We start from the raw sequence: 19,365 nt of genomic DNA, 5'->3' as shown, positions 1-19,365 counted from the left end.
AAAGTGTGATGGAGAGTTTACCAATAGAGTATCATACTTAGATGCAGGGCATGGCTTGGATGAAGAACTGAAGTTTCCTCTACTTTCAGTTTTGGCTTTGACTTCTGTTTCCCCTTCTGGGGGTATCCTCTAACTACTTCCTTTCTCCATTTCTCTTCAAGATCAAACCCAGAAACTATGGGTCAGAGTGATACTGCTGTGGAACAAACCACAAACATGCACTTTAGTGACTGGGGGTCCATTTTGAACCCAGTTTATTGGCATTCAGCAAAAGACATATACATCGTTACAAACAAGAAGTGCATCAAGATATCCAGATGTGAGTGATAACTAGGATTGGAAAGGTCACAATCCAGGCAATTTTTTGATGTCTCAGGAATAGAGAAGTGGAAGCTAGAGCACATCAGGGGTCATGCTCCCCTTTCCATAGTAGGAGAGAAAGAATTCTTACGCCTGGGATGGGGATGTACTGCAATTCCCGATTTCTTTCCTCTATCCCCCAGCCATTTTATTTAACATGACCTAAATATACATTCCTGGTTTCTGCCCCCCACCCCCACCCCCATATACAGCAGGAAAAATAAGCACCAATAGTAACAAGAATAATTAAAGCCCTGCCTCCCGGTAAGCCCAACCCTTATACATATACATGCTATGTAGATCTTCTTTCTTTGGGGTGACTACAGGATGAAAAAGTGGGGATCAAGCCATCACCCTGACAGTCACTGTTCCCCAGAGTACCATCCATGTGTGAACTAAAGCAAGGCAGGGGAGGGGAAATGGTGGTAAAGGAAGAGATTTCCCTCAAAGAAGCAAGAGGGATCAAGGAGTTACCCAACGTCTCTTCTGGGTGAATTTCCCAGTCAACTGACCTCCCAGAATTTCCTCAATGAGATGGCTAATTCCTGATGGTTCAAGCATTACTGGCATCTGTTTTACCCCATCTTCTTGGGAAGACAAAGCTTAGTTGAAACTCTCTGCCCTCCCCACTGGGTAAAGAATGTCTCCATCCCCAAAATGCTCCTTTGGAGAAATTCAATGTGACAAACACCAAAACATGGGCACTCTGGTTTCAAAACAAAAGCACAAAACATAAGGGGAAAAAAGAGAAAGACAAACACACAAGTATTCCCAGAAGGTCTACAAACAGGGAAAGTACAGAATCCAAGAAATAAAATAAAGCTATAAAACAACACACTGTCTACCAGGTTCCACATGCCTGAGTCACCTGGAATTTGTAAGTACCTGGGCATCTTTTGCTGTCCCTATCATGGAGGGAGGGGATGGACAGTGCAATACATCAGGGGTTGGGAGAGGAGCAAGAGTGAGGGCCCTAGGCAGTTGAGATGCCAGCCCTCTGCACAAGCAGCAACAATTTTTGTGTCACCTTTGTTTTGCTTAAAACTGTAAACAGCACCGCTTAAAAATAAAATATATCAGAAAAGAACAATCGATAAACATCATTTTCCATGAATATAAAATCAAACAATACAAAAATAGATAATTGATATATATATATATATATATATATATATATATATATATATATATATAAAACAACTTGGGTGCAACATATACATGGGTAAACTTGAAGTCTCCCTGCTAACCCCCCATGCCTCCCTCTAGCAATAGGGCCCCAGGGGCCAAAGGCAGGTAGGATGGGAAGAATGAGAAAGCCACTGGCAGCAGGCTAAGGGAAAATCATCTGGGTATGGGAAGCTACTTCTCTCCTTAGTACAGCACAAAGGAGGGAGGGAGACTAGTGTTGATGAAAGCCTTTGGCCCATGAGGTTCAGGAACTGGTGCCCAAGCTGAGTTCAGATGGGCAAAGAAGGCCCTAAGGCAAGGCTTCCTTGAAGGTGCTAAAGCACTGAGATGCTGGTGCCCCTGGGAGAGGCCTCCTAGGTAGCCTTTTATATCCCCAGTCACTGATTGCCTAAGGACCAGCCTCATCTTGTAATTCTCAGGGTTAGAGCTGTCTGGCACTAGATAAGCCTGCTGGGTAGATAAGGGTAGCCACCTCTTCTCAAGTCATATCTTCCCTTGAAGTAACATCTAAAAGCATTACCCCAAGATATGATGTTCAAATGGTCACAGCCTAGGAAGTGTGGACTTGACATCAGCACTTTTAGTAGTCTGGGGCATATTTGGCACCAGACAAGCAGGCACTGGCCTATGTTTGGGAAGAAGCCTGGAGTTTGGCTGGCTCTCTCAGTGTCACACTGCACTGCCATCACCACATGTCCCCAGGCAGGTCTTCCTTCCTCTTCTAGGCTGCAGCTGGAATTTGGCCATGAACTGCTAGAGGAGTCTGCTTTTGCAGCCATGCACCCCGACTGCCCCATTTCTGTTAGTGAGGATCTTGCCCTGGGCTAGTCAGGACAGTGAAAAGACTTGCAGGCAGTAATGTAGTCCAAACCATAAGCTGCTGCTGAGTCCTAGTCTCTACCCTGTGGAATGCAACTTTCCAAACCCCAGCAAAGTATGTCAGGGCTATGACTGCTCCCTTCAGAGGTAGCACCTCTTGCTGCCCTCTTGTCACTAAGGGCAACTCTCAGCCCTTGGCCAAAGGCTGATCACCTACTTTTTCTCTTCTCAGAAAGGTTAGTGGCCTAGTGGGCTCTGGAGGCTGGCGATGGCTCTACTACCTGCTGTGGCCACAGTCCACATCTAGACAGGAGCTGGAGCTGCCCTAAGGGACAATCAGAGACAGAGGAGGCAAATGGTGGGTTTTCCCTTGTTGTAAAGGCATTTGGTGAGTGTTTAATTCCTGCCAAAAAGCCAGGCCACATTTAGCCCCACCCTCCCAGGGACAGCTTTGATGAGAGGACCAAAGGTTGGAATTTGGCCACTTCTCTCCTGGTATGAGGAGGGCCTTCCTCACCCTATTTTATTTTCCAGCTCCATTACTGACACATCTCTTCACAATGCTGACAGTCATCTGGAAAGCTGGTCCGGGTCCCTTAAGCAGTGGCATTGGTGCCATGCAAACTTACGTGGGGCTTCCAGTGATGTAGCTTCTACTAGCCAAGCTTGATTTTTGGGGGAGCAGTACTGGGCCACCCCCACTCTGATAAATGGTGGCAAAGACCAGCACAAATGTATCTCCTGGCCAAGGGGTAGTTTGCCCACAAAGTCACCTTTGTGACTCAGGGGGTCAACAGTAGCTATTCCTAAGCCAAATTATCATATCTCAGTAATGGTAAGAGCCCTCTTCTCTTAACAAGCCAGGAAATGGGTGGGAGTAGGGGCAAGAACAGGGTGGGCAAGTATTATAATTTGGGTCAATACATCCAGGTAAAAAATGTTCCATATGCTATTTCCAATAAAGAAATTTAAAAGGAACACTTGTATTAGTGATTAATGAGAGGTTGAGCCTGGTAAAATTAGCTTGTTGCGATGCTTTCCTGACAGCAATTTTTCCTCACCAGTTTTTCCAAGCAAGTTTAACTAGAAAACTGAGTGGATGCAGGAGAAAGGAGGGTGCCATTCATTCCATAAAGGGCTGTAACTGCCATACAAATCAGTCTTCACGCTTGGCAGAGTGCGGGCAGGTCACAGTCTTTCCTCTCAAGAAGTCTAGTCCTTTGATCATGCTAAAGACTTATCTAATTGGAAGTGGAAAACTCTTTAGAGAATCTAAAACAGCAGCTTACATGCTTTGGGTATTCTGCCTCTTTGGAGAGTTACTCTTTACAGCATCTAAATGAAGGACTGGGAAAGGCATAAGGAATTTTTTTTGGGGGGGGCAATTTTCCATTCTAAGAAGCTGGGCTGCCTCAAGCTCTGCAAAGTTTGAAATCCTCTGTCCTCCTGGCTGGGACAAATAGACCTTTTTCTATCCTTTCCCTGCAATCTGGAAAAATCCCAACACCTACAGTGAAACCTAATTTAGGCCACTTCTCTTCTTGTACCTCAATTAAAAGAATGTATTCTTTGCAATGAGATTATGAAATTTTCATTCAGAGGAAAAAAGAATCAAAATTCAAAGATATCTGCAACTCAGGAAGTCACAAGCTTAAAAGAGGAAGAAGGAAAAAAATCCTATCATTCCAGAGCTCAAGACTTACAGCAGTGTGGCAGTGTCTATGATAGAACCCTATTTGGTCTTCTGTCTGCAGTTGGATAAATTTGATCACTCTATTAAGGGTATCAGCATTTTTGTCTTCAACCCAAGCTATGGCAGGCCAGATTAAAAAGCCCCCATCCAGTTATCATGACAGAGTCCACAGCAATAGGCAGTGAGACACATGCTACTTGATCCTCTCTAAGACAGCTAGCTAAGATGAATATATTATAGTCATTTTATGTAATGGCGGCAGCTATGCTAAGACCAAAGGGAGTAGGGGTGGGAGGACCTGTACCATAATTTTACATTGCTAACAGCAAACAAGGTCCCTGTCCCCACGTGGGAGGCAGCTGCAGACCTGGCTGTTTATCAGTGGTTCATCATTCACTGGGTTGGGGAGGAGGTGGCAGGGGGCACTAAGAGTTCAGCCTGTGTCAATGATGCATGCTATATGTGTGTGTGTGTGCGTGTACACACACACACACACACACACACACATAATCACTAACTCTGCAACTGGAATAGGCACAAAATTACAGCATCCCAAACCTTGCATGGGTCACAAGAAGAAACCCCAAAAGCAAAAACTGGAGCACAGCAGCAGTAGCAGCAGCACAGCAGCTACCTCCTAGGGCAGATGTACTTGAGCTGAATGTGGCCACAGATGGCAGAAGAAGAAAGTGGGAAAACAAAGGTGAAAACTCATAGGAGCCTTCCTTGGCCAAAAGTATTTTCAAGTTAAACAGCAATACCCACCCCCCAACCCTTCTGACCAACCCCTGATTCCCATTCACATGCTTAGGCCCCATGCCCCTACTCCAGAATTGAAGATGACTACTCAGCTAGGTTTCCATTCATGGCAGTGGAGGAATAGCTGGTGGGGAGAGGGGCATCTTGCCCAGCCCTCTCCTTTGATAGGTCAAGGCTAGAAGCCCCATAGTGCTGAGACTGTAGGGACTCAGACCGGACGCTAGGCAGCTGACGGATGCCATGGGTGATGCCCACAGGCTTGGCCTGGGGCATAGGACTGTTGCTGAAACCTCCAGAACTGGAGGAACTGGGTTCGTCAACAGAGAGCAGTATATCTCGAGGCCTAGCCCTCACACTCTGGGAGGCCTGTGGTTGGAGGTTATAACAAGGGCCCATGGGCAGTGGTAAGTGTGAAGGCCGAGCTAGTTGAGGCTCAGATTCCCTGGGTGCCCTTGGCTCTGGCCCTGGTACTGATAGCAATACTGACATAGCCACAGGAGGTATACAACAGGCTGCCTGCCCATATGGAGACTGGCTTAAAGAACCATTCGACTGCCTGGTATTTATCCAGGCAGGGCCTGGCCCCACTGGGAGAGGACAGGGAGCCCAGGCAGGCCAGTCATAGGCCCCTGGAGGTTCAGTATAGAGGGACAAAGGACTGTCTCGGCCCCATTCTTCCTCCTCTTCTTCATCTGAATCTTCCTGCCGAACTTGAAGCTCATCAGACTCCATGTAGCCCTGGGCCAGGTGAGAATTAGAGAGTTCCAGCTCCAAGGTCTCTGCAGTGTCAAGGGAGCGGCTCCTTCTGTTGAGGGCCATGGTGGCAGGTGGAGGTCGATGGTGCATGCCAGGCAGTCCTAAGTATCGAGGGAGACTGCTCACACCCCAGGGAAGGCCTTGGTAGAATCGGCTGCGGTAGTTGTAGGCATGTTTCTGGTAGTAGCCCAGCTCAAAAGCTTCCAAGGAGGCTGCAAGGTCCTCATCATTGTGGAATTCAGGATTCTCTTCACATTTGCCTTCTCCATCCCGTTCCACATCAGCGATGTCAAAGGTCACCATCGGGGGAAGCTCAGGGAGGTTTTGAGTGAAGGATGAGTCAGAGTCAGTGCTGCAGGACATACTGAAGAGGTTCCCATTGCTGGTGAACTCAACGAGGGCTTGCGAGAAACTCACAGTGACATTCCCTTCCTTCTCAACCTCCTCTTCCTCTGGCTCTTCAGGGGGTGAATAAGTAGGGTAGGCCCTCCTGGGAGATCCTCCAAAGTTTGCTTCTTGCATGTCTGGCTCAAACATAGCATCACTCTGGAATAGCTGCATCAGGCAGGTACTTTGATCCTTCTTAGAGCAGGACCCCTCAAAACGTTTCTCCAGAGGACGGAAGTCCCTCCAGTCTGGCTCACTGCTCGAAGTGGCAGGGAAAGCTGAGGTGGTTCCGCGGTGGGAAGTCTGAGAAGCCCCTGATGCCCCTGCCACCAGGCCCATTACTGATGGCCCTAAGGGCCTCATCTGATACTCTATGATGGGCTTTTCTTGACGTCCCTGGACCTCTCGGACTTGGGCCTCTCGAGCACGGGCTTCTTGGGCACAGCCTTCCCTGACACAGGACTCTTGGGCTCGAGCCTCTCTGACGTGGACTTTCTGGGTGTGAGTCTCTCGGGCACGTGCCTCCCTGGCCTCTTGGGCTTCGAGCTGCTCCCGCCGAAGCTCCCAATATAACAACTGCTTCTGAATGGTCACTAGCCGTTCTTCTTCTGTCTCCATTGCTCCAGGTGGCCGAGAGGAAGAAAAGGGCTCAAAGTTCAAGAAGGGGTCAAATATCTCAGAGCTGCGACCATGGAGGTCATAAAGGCAGTCATCCCCAGGTGGGGAGTTCTCAAGACTGTCATCTGGCTCATAGAATTCATAAAGGGCATCTCCACTATAGCTGTCTCGGGGTAGACAATCCCTGTGGACAAGCCCCAGGGCCTCACCTGAATCATCCTCAAATCCAGGTGTGGTAGAGTCATAATAACCCTCATCACTATTAGGGGCAGACTCTTGCTGGTCACTCTGAGGAGTCAAAAGGTCCCCAGGAGCTAGGCCAGGATAAGACTGAACTGGGTCAAAGAGCATGTAGCTGTGGTGGCCTGGGGATGTGGTGGTATGGTAGCCGAGATTCAAATTGGGTCTTGGGTACATCTGAGCACTTGCCCATAGATATTCTAAGTCATCATCTTCTTCTGCCTTGACTTCTTCTCCTTCCTCCTCTAATTCTACCTCCTCTTCCTCCTCTTCTTCCTCATCATCATCATCTGGCAAGGCCATCTCCTCCCCACCTCCTTGATAGGTCACCAGGCAGGAACTTCTCTTGGTCCCATCTCGGTTGGCCCTCTGGCCTCCAGAGGCCATGCTGTCTGTCATACTGTCCATGTCTTGCTCTGCTATGATGTCACCGCAACCTGTCAGTGAGTCAAAACTTTTCAAAGATGTTACGTCCCCAAACAGGAGGCTCAGCTGGTCCACCACGGGGCCATTGGGTGGATTTACCTCTCCTACCACCACCTTCTCCGCTGTTTCTGGGCTGTGGGGCTCCTCTAGGCCACTGGCTTCAGGGACAGGCTTGAGCTGCAGGAGTGTTGAGGCATAGACCTCCATGGTTTTTTCTGAATCTCTGTAGGCTGTCTCCTTTGTGGCTGCTGGAGAAGACTGTGGTGGTGAAGAAACTTTAGGTCTAGAGGCATCTTGGGCCTTGGCCTTTTCTTTTCTTGGGGCTTGGAGGGTTTCCTCGGCATGAGACAGATGGGCTGAGTTCACATGCTCAGGCCTGGCTCTGGCCCCTTTGGGCCCCTTGGCCCCTAGCTTACTTTGCTCAGCCCCAGAGATTTTAAACTTTCGGTAACGGCGGATACTGCTGAAAAAACCTTTCAGGCCTTTTTTTGGCTTGGGCACAGAGAGTGCCTTCTCAGCCCCAGCTTTCTCTGTGGCTATAGCCACAGATGCCTTGCTTCTGAAGCCTGTCTCCAAAGCTCCATGGGCACTCTGGGAATTGGGCAGTTGGCAGGGTGACTCAGGCAAAGGTGAAGAGAAGCTAGGTCCTTCACTGACAATGTCTTCACGGCTACGGGATGCTTCACTCAGGCCATCATGGGTCTTGCTCTTGCTAAGGCCCTTCTTGGAGCTGCCTTTCCCAGAACCTTTGCTCCGTCTCCCTCCAAAGAAACTAGGCAGAGTACAGATACCTTTCTTGCCACCAAATAATTTCATCGCAGTTTTCTTCAGCCTACTTGGGCCAGATGAGGGTGGCTCTAATTCTGGCCCTTCCATTGTCTCAGCTTCTTTGTTCTTGGCTCCTTTCTCTGTCCCTTGGTCCTGGGTGTCCACAGAGGCTGCATATCCTTTAACCTGAGCAACTTCATCCTTTTGGGTCTCCATGGTGATGGGAACAACTCAGTTATGTTCAGCTGAAAATGCAGCCTTCTGGCTTCCAGGTACTGTTATAACATCATCAGTCAGGAAGCATCATTATTGGGTCTGGAAGAGATGAGAGAGATAAAGACAGAGAGACAGTACTTGTGAGCAAGCATCCAGGCAGGGTTTGTTTTCACAGGTGTCTGCGGTTTCAGGCTTGAGTGGAAACAGAGAGAAAGAGAAAATGTGGGGAAAACCATAATGCAATCCATATGCTTGGCTTGCTAGGCCAGCCTCCTCTGGGCTCCAAGGCAGTGAAACCCTACACTGAGCAATAGGCAGCCATCGGCCCTACCTCCATGCTGGGTCCACTCCCTTCAGGCCACCTTAAGCTCAGGGAAGCACTGAACACAGGAAACTGCAGATATGAGAAAGACCCAGAGGTGTTATTGGCTACAGGAGAGATTGTTAAAGGGGTAGGGTAGGAAGAGGCAGAAAAAGCAGGACAGAGGTCATAGGTCAGCTCTAATGACTGAATTTTGAAGAGCATCTGGCAAGACAGCTCATTGAGTCCTTACTGAGCTCTGTGGGGTTCAGACCTCAATTTCACCTTAGCCTGGGCTCTCACTGACATTTTTCCTGGGGCTAGAAAGAGAAGTAGACCTGATGTTTCATTTCATGCCCACAGGCTCCCTAAATGACCTGCAAGACCATGTTTGAGGACCTGCCTCACAGATCCATATTCCAGAGCTGCTATCCAGGATCTGCTAAGAGTGCATGGTGGCCTTGGAGCAAGGCACTCTCTGGGGTTCACTATCCTTATAGTCCAAGAGGCCTAGCAATACCTCCCTCATAGTAGTTATATGAGGGATAAGTATAGGTCAGACTCTCTATTGGCTGTCCTGCTGGGAAGAGATTTTAATGTGGTCCTTAGTAACTAGAACCCCCAAGTTCCACTTCAGAACCATGAGACAGACTGTTTCTTCTCCACTCCCCCCGCCCCCGCAATTTTTTTTGGCTCCTATTAGCTCCCCATCTAGAAAGGGAACTCCTTGAAGGCACAATTCCATAAGATTCATGTTCCTGGCCTAGGAGTTAGGCTCTCAACATCTATGTAAATAATAAACCTGATACAAGGCACACCCTTCCAGTCTAGGCTCACAATACTTCAAACATCCAAATTCCACAGAGATGGAATAAAAGGAAAGGCTAGCTATTATTCGCCCTTAGCTACAACACATGTCACACTTCCAGGTCTGATGTATTCATTCCAGTGACTACAGCTGGTCGACAGCTGGATCAGTGACCAGCCTGCTAAAACCCAATGACTCCTCCTTGGAAAGTCCTTCTCCACTGTGTTCCTTCTCTGTAGAGTAGCCATCAGCAGACAGGGGGCTAAAATAAGGAAGGGAACAGCTGTGGGGAGCCAGAAAGAGGGGCAAAAGCACCACCGTTGTCCCAGAGCAGCTGGCCAGCACATCAGCCCTGTGATTAGTTGTCAAGGAAATCAGATACACATTCACTTCCAGTAGGAGATTACAGACCAACACTGGGGTTGAAGAGAGACTGGCAGCTATACTCTAGCTTCTGACCTCATTAGAAGAACCCTCCTAGAGCCCTTGATCCTGTCTTGCAAACATTAATTTTCTGCCTTAAGCCTTGCTTGGCTTAATATTTCAATTATCAGTGTGACCCAGGCTTCCATGAGGAGCACCCTGCAGAAATGAATATCAAACTTGGGGCAAGATAGTGGCTGGTTATCTAGTGAATAAAAGAGAAAATAAAACTCATCTGATCCCTTCTCTGTAGAAATATATATTGCCATTTGCTCAGGTTAGGTTTGTTTTTGTTTTTGTTTTTTCCCATGTGATATATTTCCACATGACATTGTTCCAGCTCAGACCTGAAACTGATAGTCCCATAAGAGTCAGTACCATTCACCCCTTAACAAATATACAATTGTACAACCACTCAGGGTCCTCTGCCTTGTGGTCTGATGAGAATAGGAGCCCTATAATGTATTTGAATTCCCCGCTTTCCAAAACACAGTTATTTTTAAACTCGGCCCTAAAATTACTTACAGTGTTGTCATTATGGTGTTGGGTATGGGGAAAACGGAGCAGTAGTAGTGCTGTCTGTGAAACTATATTCCCTTCTGTGGAATTCATGAAACAAATCTCTACTAACATTTGGTAAGTGATAGACATTGAGCTCAGTGTTGCAAGGCAGGTCATGAAGGGGAAACCCCTAGCAATTACTTTTGGGGAGCTTCTAGGCTAACGGGAAGAGTCCTATATGTCACAACCTGAAAGCACAGCATGATGCTGGTCTTAAAAAAAGAGCCCCCCATTATTGCTTAAGTTGAGTGGAGGGTAAACATTCTTCATACCTTGTTATGAGCCTGAGGGACCTGCTGCCTTGGACCACACTGAGGAAGAGCCAGGTATGGGAATTTTAAAGACGTGAGTGGATTTAAACAAAGTCCTCTCATTAGGGCAGTTTTAAAAGCCCTCTGCAGATGTGGTAGGAGTGGGTAAACTAGGCAGGATTGTGTCCTGGAACTGAGATTCTCTACCCGCAGCTTCAGGCCTTCCTCCTAAAGGGGATTGCGGTCATCTTCTGCCTCCTTACCTAGTTCCCCCTAGGGCAATGTACCCTACTCCATAGCCACTCACAGTGTCTCTGTCTGCTTTCCCCCTCACTAGCCCCACGTAGCCACCTCTGGCCCAGGTCCCTTTTCCACATTCCTTGATAACCACCCCAGGTCCCAGTGCTGTCCTTCCCCAGTGGGCTATGCTGCCTTTATTTAGGGACAGAGTTCACTGGCCAGGAGAGTGAGGTGGGGCAGAAGGCAAAGGGGACAGCAAGGGACAGATTTTTCAGCTCCCCCAGGCTGGGACTGGCTCCTATTCTAGTTCCTGCAAAGAAAGTGGTCCTGCCAAATGTAAGGCCCTGTAACCCTTGGGTTTCTCAACCTGTATGGCTAATTTACAGGTGGACTGGTGGGTAAGGGAATGCTCTAAGGCCACTCTGTGGTCCCTGGCAGGGGCTTGCTGCAGCTGCTACTTTGATGGCAGGGTGTGGGCTGTGGCCATCTTTGCTCCCAGGGCCACACTCAGTCCACTCCAAGACGGATGGAAGCCTAGACGTGAGTGTACAGCTTCTTCCGTCCCCCCTCCTCACAAAACACAGACAGGAGACCAGCCATAAATCTGCCTCATGGTCCCTTCTTGGTGAGGAGGAAGCAGCTGCAGCCTTATCTTTACATGTTCCAGTCCAGCTTCCTGGGACCAGCTCAGCCAACTTAAAGAAGGCTGAGTTCAGGGAAGAAGTGTATGGATTTATGCAGTAACTCCAGAGGCATGGTCTCAACAAGTCATGGTTCCTCAGAACTCCTCCACACAGTTTTACTTGGGGCAAGCCCATTCTGCACCCACCTTGCCATTGTGTATGGGGGGTGCACTAAGGAAGAAATGATCAGGATAGGGAGCGTCCCCCCCGCTAGCGAGTCAGCCAGTTTTGCACTGTAACCAGTTCTGCCCACTTGGGGGAAATCAGCAAGTTCTTTCAGTTTACTCAACTGGAAAATGAAACTATTGAGATGCCTACCTCTTAAATCTATTATAAGGAACAAAACTAAGGTATATAAAGTACCATATACAATGTGTTATGTAGCAAAGGCTCACAAACATAGCAACTAATTTTTAAAATATTTTATTCAAACTATAATTGGACAATTTCTAGCAGCAAAACTATCTCAGTCAGGGTTGAATAGAGTGCTCCACAGGGCTCTAAGGATAAGTAGCCGAGCTTCTTTGGACCTCAGTTTCCCAAATGATAAATGAGGGTGACTGTGTAGTTATCTCACAAAAGACTTTAGTTGCTCTTTTACCCAAACTTTGATATTCAAGGACCCAAAATCTTGCCTCCAGTCAAGTATTGCCTAATAGCCCTGGATTATCTGGGAATTTCAACTAGCCAGTTCTGTAGCCCAGGCCAGAAAGGTCAACAATTCAAACTCAGCTGAAAATAGCAACATCAAAGGAAATGCAAATCAACAGATATTCTTCACCCAACTCAGATACTTACCCATTTATAAAAAGCTCCACACTATCTCATGTGCCATTTACCCTTCCCAGAAATCCATTAATCAGGTCTGGTGGGGGATGGTAACTTCTTGTCACGGAAGCAGAAACTGCCTAGACTTGGGAAAAGATTTACCTAAGGTCACACATCCAGACAGTGACAGAGCCACATAGGCTCACAGGCTTCTTGAGTTTCAATACCATGCCAATCTGCTACACTGTGCTGTCCCCCAATCAAAAGAGGAAGACAAAGCAAGGACTGTGAAGGTTCTCCTCCCACATAGTTATCCTCTCCCCCTCCCATCTCACCTCTGTCCCAACCCAGGTGAGCTTTCTCTGCAGCATTTCCAGTCCTCACTGGCTGCCTCTGTTTTGGCACCCCCTGCACATTCCAGAAAGCCTGCTGACTTCAGAATCTAAGGGCTGCCAATACAGACTGGCTGCTCTCATCAGGAACGCCCCCCAACCCACCACTACCATTCCCAAACAGTGGAACATGTTCCTCTATTCTGCTTTTTCTTGGGAGATAAGTTTGAGCAGCCAACAAAAGGTTCTAATAGAAACCTGCCAACAGAGGACAAAGATGCAAAATATGAGCTATTGTTTAAAGGAAATGACCTACGATATGATCTGGAATGTGAATTACCCATTTCTAATGCCCACAGCCAAGGTCCAATCTCAAAACCATCCATTCAGGACCTGAAAGAAGGGCTGCCTGGCTTGGTACCCCTTGGTAGAGCTGTAGAGGCTGCTGGCAGAGCTCCATCAAAACTACCTCCGCAACCACCCCTCCTCTAGTTTTCAGTCTTTCTGTGGAAGGGCACTCTCAAGAGGACATTCCACCAACTCTAGATGCAGCACAGACCCCCACTGGGCCTTCTCGCCTCTGCTCCTACTCTCCAACTACTAGCCTCTCAACTGGGACGTTAACATTATTCAGCATTGGGTAATTCATTCTGGCTGAGATCCCTCTGGTCCCTCCATGCTGCAAAGCTAAAGTCCTGCCCCTGCCTCTCCCTGTCATCTCCTCCATCCTGCATATCCTTGCCAGATTCATTTTCTTACAACTTTGATTTCAGTGCATCACTCCTCCACTTACCAAATTATCCCGCATTGCCTACAGGATTGGAGCCAAACTCCTTCGTCTTACCTTCAAGACTTGCCCTTCATGCCCTCTCCAGGTTTCCTAGCCTCAGTCCTCTGCCCATTGCCCCAGTCCCCAATACACAAGTGTTTCTCCACTCTGGGAGATGTGGTCATCCAGACACACTACGTCTCCCCTCAAAATGAGCTTTCCTGGTAAGTCTTCTTGGTGCCCGTTTTCTCCTAAGGCTGCTGAGGTTCCCTGCCCAGCTCACCTGGAAAAACAGGGGCTCTTAGGGCCACCTACTTGCTACTTCCCTTGCACGCTCCCAAACCTCCTTAGAGAGGATGTATCTGAGATGGATGTCGTGCCTACACAGTAAGGCTTCTGCTATGTCAGTACTAACACAGCAAGGGTGAGATTGGAGACAGGTGCCACTCTACCCCTCACCCTCAACCCCAGTTCAGATGAAGAACAAGAGAATAGTTAACCCCGGGGAAACAGATGTAATGAGGCAGCAGAAGGAAGCCTGCAGAGGAGAAGCTAGGCCAAGTAAACAATGGAGACCCTTGATTTTCCTATGTATCCACTCCCATATACAAACCATAACCTATGTAAGAGTCCAGCTAAAGAAATTGAGGTGTGGGAGGGGATAAGGATCAGTGTGCTTAAATGAAGAAGCATTGAATTGGGGTCTAGGAGCTTTGTACTCTTGTGTAAACTTGGGCAAATCCCTTCCCTGTTCCGGGCCTCAGTTTCTCCACCTAGAAATGGAAGATTGGACCTGAGGGTTCGCTTGATTCACATTTAGTGAGAAGCTGGAGCAAGGGTGATTTTGTGATCACATTTCTAGTGGCTGCTAAGTCAAGAGGCATGGTGAGAATGTGATTTTGAGGGGATCCTAGGCTTCTCTGGGATGCCCGGATCCCTGGCTGGTTGAGCCCAGTCCACCACTATAGGACAGAGGTGTTCTGCACCCCACTCCCCTGCCCAACATTTTGCTCTTTACGAGGCCTGGCCTGAGAATATTTCCTATTTGTCCATAGGGGAGGGATACCACAACTGGCCTGGCCCAGCCTTCTATCCCCTGAGAAAAGCTGCAGCCCCTAACAAGAATTAAGGAATGTGGGCTGGAGAAGAGGGGTTATTATCTGCTTGGAAGCCAAGGAGGAGGAAAAAAAAAACCTGCAGGAGATGAAAGCAATGAAAATTCTGCAAGAAGAAACGCAGATCAAAAAGGGTCACAAATGCCCCTACAGCACCAGCATGCCTGCCTCTGATTCCCCTAAGACCTTCAAGCCATTTTCTCCATTGTCCATATTATCCCCTAATTCTAAAAGAGGAGGTGTGGGGGAGTAATGTACCCTTAGTCAGCTGGTACCTGTATCTCTGCAGTAGTTCTGCTTTCCCTGCCTGCTTTATAAGAGATATATTTACACAAGCACAAGTTTGAAAATTAAGACCAAGAAGAGAAGATGAAAAGCTCTGCGATTATTCAATTCAGAGAATAGAAGTTGGGAGTGGAAGAGATGTTTTAATGCCCATGAAATCTCCAGTGGATTGTTAAGCCACTATTGTGAAGAGCAATAGTGGCCAGCTGCTCTCAACTCCATCCCCTACACACACACACACACACACACACACACACACACACACACACACGCAGAGAGAGAGAGAGAGAGAGAGAGAACTTAAGTATAGCATGAAAGGCTCAGATTATCTCTAAGAAAGAACTTCCTGGTAGTGACATGGGAAATGCAGGAATGAGTGATACAGGAGGGCTATGAAATGCCATCTCTAAGGGCTTTACCTTTATCACCTAGTTTATCTGTCTGGACAGGATTTGAAGCAGGGGAACTGATGGAATAGCATAGGCAATACACTCTTCTAGCCTCAAGTTGCCTGTTAGTGAAGGGGCTGGAAGCTTGTTCTTCCTCTTTGGTTCTGTAAGCAAGAAGTGACTTGCCAGGTTTATTGCTATTCCGTTCATTCCCTTATTTCCTTGGACCAGCAGAGCAAAGCTGGTCTCCTCCTGCCTATCCTGCCACCTCCCATACTTTCCGAGAGTGTAAATGTAATACTTGAAAAAAAATTAAAACCTCCACTACTAGAAGAGAATCGTTGAACTGCCAACATCTTCCAACTTCCTCCCCTCCTTTCGAAACTTTTAGCTCCCAACAGGCTGCAGACCAAGATCAAGAAGCAAAAGAGACATGGAAGGGGAGGAGGGATTCCCCGACGGGGTTCCCAAGCTAAGCCAGCACCTCTTCACTCTTGAGGAACAGGTGAAGTGAGATGAGGAGTTGGTTAATGAGATGTGTGTCAAATGAAGGCCATTGGAGACAGTGGGATAAAGCGGAAAGAGCCACTCCACAGGAGTCATCAGCCTATCCCTCTATTGCTAAATGCTGTGTGACTTTAAGCAAGTCCCTGTTGCTTTCCAGGGCTCAGGATTCCCATCTGTAAGCATAGAATTTCAACCTGGAGCTCCTTGAAGGCCCAGGGGACACTTAGCTTCCACATTGGTATGTGGGCTCCGGGCTCTTTTTCCCAGTCCCCAACCCCCACAAAGCCAAAGGGAGACTGACACCATACAATTTCCTTCTAGAGACAGCCTACCCTCTAGTTTTACTTCTAGATCCAAAGGTGGCCTCTTACCTATCAGACTTATGGTATGCTTCTAATCCTCTTCTAAGGCTGCATTCTAAAACCCTTTCTAAAACTCCAATTTATTCTAGCATATTTGTATACACACACATACACAAAATACCAAAACTTCCCAATTCCCCATTCTTTGATGTCCCTTTGCCCCATGATCTGACCTCTGTTCCACAGCCTGGCATTTGGGATCCCACACCACTGGACACTAACCTTCTCTCTACCTTAAGAGTCATACAATCTCTACCAGGAAAGTTTGTCATCTCATTCGGCCTGCCTGCCAGGTTCCCCAACCCATTAATTTTGTGTATACCATTACCCTTTGCCTAGCCAAACTCCTCTACTTTCTGGCAACTTCCCAGGATGAAGTCCTTGCATATGCAGATCTCCCATCTCTCTCCATGGATCGTCTCTAGGCTCATGAATCAGCAACCAAAGGTATGTGTAGTCTGAAGTCTGGGCAGCCCAGATCCTGAGCTTGTTGTTGAAGGGAAACATCATGATTTATTTTTTTTCTTATAGCTGCAACCCATCTCCCTTCCCCATCCTTATGAGGCATACTCTATAAATACCTGAGCTTTGAGTAATTTTTCTAATCATTTTCATATGGATTAGAACAAGTGTGAATTGGAGAGGTAAAATTTTTCTTAAAAGCTCTACAAAGACAGCAAGTCCTCCTGGAGCATTCCTTAACTACTATGCATTTCTAGGCTTTGAAGGGGTTATGGCTGAGTTTCAGGTTTCATTAACCCCTCTGAGGGTTTCTAAGAGAACCCAGACATCCGTGAGATCAGCGAGACAAAGTAGAGGCATAGAAACTTAATTATAGTTTCCCTCCTATTATAATTTAATCCCAAAAGTGCCCAAGGGACTCAGGCAGCCAGGAGGAGTTCTGAGGAAAGAAAAATAAAAGGTCATCATGGGTTTTGAGACAGGCAGGAACAGCACTAAGAGGGTGAGCCAGAGAGAAAAGAGAATTTGGACAGTGTAGGGTGAGTGGGTTTGGATGTGGGGAGAGAAGTTATATAGGACAGATATGTCAGGTGGTTGTTAGTCTGAGGCAGGGCAGAGGACAGGTCTAGCCCTGGGCTGGAGATGGTCAGCTGCAAGTAGGGGATTTCTGTTGGCAGTGGTCATGGTGGGAGGTGAGTGTAGTACCATATCCGCAGTACTTGCTAGTGTCTCAAAGGTCCCCAGCTAGCTTTCCTCCCAAGTGAGGGATTTACTGGGTCTCATTGTCTCCTCACAAAGAGTTCTCCACCCTCAGAGGCTGGTCAAAGGTTCAAGAAGAACCTTTGCCAAGCACCTAGGTCGCTCCCTCTCTCCTGTTCCTCAGAAAGGCCTAGAGTCCATTGCCAGAGGCACAAGGCTATGCGGAGACTGAGCAGTGGGCGGGGCCGAATGAGGGGAGCCGCACTTGGGGAAGTAGGCTGTGCTGGAATCCCCAGGGGTGGGGCATGGATTCCAACAGTACAGTGCTCTCCACCCTGCATATACCCACACGCAGGCAAAAGGCAAGCAAAACTGCAAAGGGAGGTGTTCGTGTGTGACAAGGCTCGCCTTGACGCTGCGGCCCACTCCAAGAAGAGCCTGGTCCAAAGGAGGCCAGCTCTGCGGGGCCGGTCCAGCTGCTGCCCGGAAGCCTGGACTGTGGCGTGACTGGCGGACATAGCCCCTGAGGGCCGGGGAGCCTAGGCAAAGTCGGACAGTCACCAGTGTCAGAGGTGTCTGCAGCAGACAATGACAGAGGCTGGCAGGCTGGGTATTTTAAGTAACTGCTAAGTTGTAGGGTTTGGCTGCTTCTCTACCTCTCTCGCACTCAGCCGGTGCTTTCCCTACTACAATAATTGTTCTCTCGGCCTCTGGCACAGAAACCCCCTCCCAACGCCATGCTTATAGCTATTTTTAAACAGACATCTGGAGAGAAAAATGTGGCCAGTGCCCTCCCAGGAGAGAGGAGGCGAGACAAGGGGGGAGACAAAGCGGCCTTGCAACTCTAACCCAAGGACTAGCTTGAGCTGCTGTTCTAATCCAAGGTCCAGCGAGAACTCCCTTGCCAGTCTGCCTGTCCCCAGGGGCAGGCTCCAGATGCTCCTAGAGGCCCAGGAGCAGGGGGCGCGGCTGGTTGGGGCCTCATGACCACGGTACTGAAGGGAAGAGGGCAGCCCACAGGCCCAAATGAGCTCCCCAGGGAGGGGGTAGACAGCGTAGATACCCCAATCCACGCCAAAGTCAATATTCGTCGGACCTAGGCCAGCCTGTTGGCTTCGTCTGCGAGGAGAGAGACAGGAGATGAGAAGGGGAGGGGAGGGGCGGCCGCCTGGCCGCTGGGGTGAGCCACGTCCGCGTAACACAGCTGTTCCAGCCAATGTGCTACAACAAAGCTACAGAGCTCCCGGCCTACAAATGCACCGCTGGGGGTGCTGGCTGGTGGCTCCCCTCCTGGGATCGCGCAGCAGCACGTGGAGACCCCATCCCCTTCTCTCTGAGGGCCCGGAGGCATGGCCCAGGCTAGCTCGCCCGCCAGCCAGCCCTCTTTCCCCACCCCCCAGCCTCGGTGACGCACGCCCAGGGGGACTGTGCTCTGGCCCTCACCAGATAGTCCTCAAAGCGGGTTCCAAAGGAGAGTGGAGAGCGGCCCAGACGCCGACTGGCTTAGCTCTAGAGCCCCTCTCCAGGCATCCAGAGCAGAGCACGCGGGACTGCCCCGCTGTCGGAGGCTCCTGGCTGCCCCCAATGCTTACCCACCCCGGTCCGGTTTCCAGCCCGGTTATTGTCTGTTGCGCCGCCCTGGCCGAGGCTGGAGCCTCGGCTGCCGTGGCTGAGAGCGCCGCCACCGCTGCTCCTGCCGCCACCACCGCGGCTCTAGTCACCTACTGCACTGGCTCCCCTTCCCCGGGCTCTGGGAAGCTCCCCCATACCCCCTCCCAGCGGACTCCATAACCACAGGGTGGGGTGTCCGCGCCCGGATTGGCAGGCGTGTGGCCCAATCGCCAAGGTGGGAAGGCGTACCCCAACCCGCCCACTGTTTTCTTCAGTGTGTTTCCCTTTAAATGCAAATAAGCCCAAGCATGGTGTTGGCAGGGGGCGGAGAGGGTGCAGAATCCCTCTTAGGGACTTCCCACTCCAGCCCCGAAGCCGGGCGGGTCTCTGCTTGGCGACACTATGAGCTCGCGGGGCCTGTCCTGCCCGAATGGGGCTCACGGGAGCCCTGGAGCTCGGTTTCGGTTTTGCATGCGCTCCCATTTCCGTGGTCGCGATGCAATCGCGCTGCAGCGGGCGCCCTGTGCGCCACCAGGCAGTTTATTTCAGAACAAGAGAGGCTGGCAGGG

At 49.2% G+C, this 19,365-nt stretch overlaps 1 protein-coding gene across 7 annotated transcripts; it reads right to left on the bottom strand.

The window, feature by feature from the left end:
• Positions 1-222: 222 nt before the first annotated feature.
• Positions 223-18,955, bottom strand: AMER1 (APC membrane recruitment protein 1). Of its 7 annotated transcripts, none has more exons than XM_036226829.1 (3): positions 18,629-18,955; positions 12,296-12,410; positions 223-8,329 (listed from the first exon to the last, which is right to left on the bottom strand). In XM_036226829.1, the coding sequence occupies exon 3, from the start codon at positions 8,228-8,230 to the stop codon at positions 4,904-4,906; it is 3,327 nt and encodes a 1,108-aa protein (XP_036082722.1). In that variant the 5' UTR covers positions 8,231-8,329; positions 12,296-12,410; positions 18,629-18,955; the 3' UTR covers positions 223-4,903. The 7 variants fall into 7 exon arrangements, with proteins under 7 accessions (XP_036082722.1, XP_036082723.1, XP_036082727.1 ...); XM_036226830.1 differs by having other exon boundaries at positions 12,296-12,405; XM_036226834.1 differs by having other exon boundaries at positions 18,782-18,955.
• Between the last annotated feature and the right edge of the window lie 410 nt (positions 18,956-19,365).

Source organism: Rousettus aegyptiacus, unplaced genomic scaffold (genome assembly GCF_014176215.1).
Source record: "Rousettus aegyptiacus isolate mRouAeg1 unplaced genomic scaffold, mRouAeg1.p scaffold_m13_p_9, whole genome shotgun sequence".
NCBI lineage: Eukaryota > Metazoa > Chordata > Mammalia > Chiroptera > Pteropodidae > Rousettus > Rousettus aegyptiacus.
This window is presented reverse-complemented; position numbering and strand designations above follow the sequence as displayed.

Excerpts from the sequence above, each read along its gene's own strand:
- AMER1 (XM_036226829.1), bottom strand. The coding sequence starts at position 8,230 with ATGGAGACCCAAAAGGATGAAGTTGCTCAGGTTAAAGGATATGCAGCC.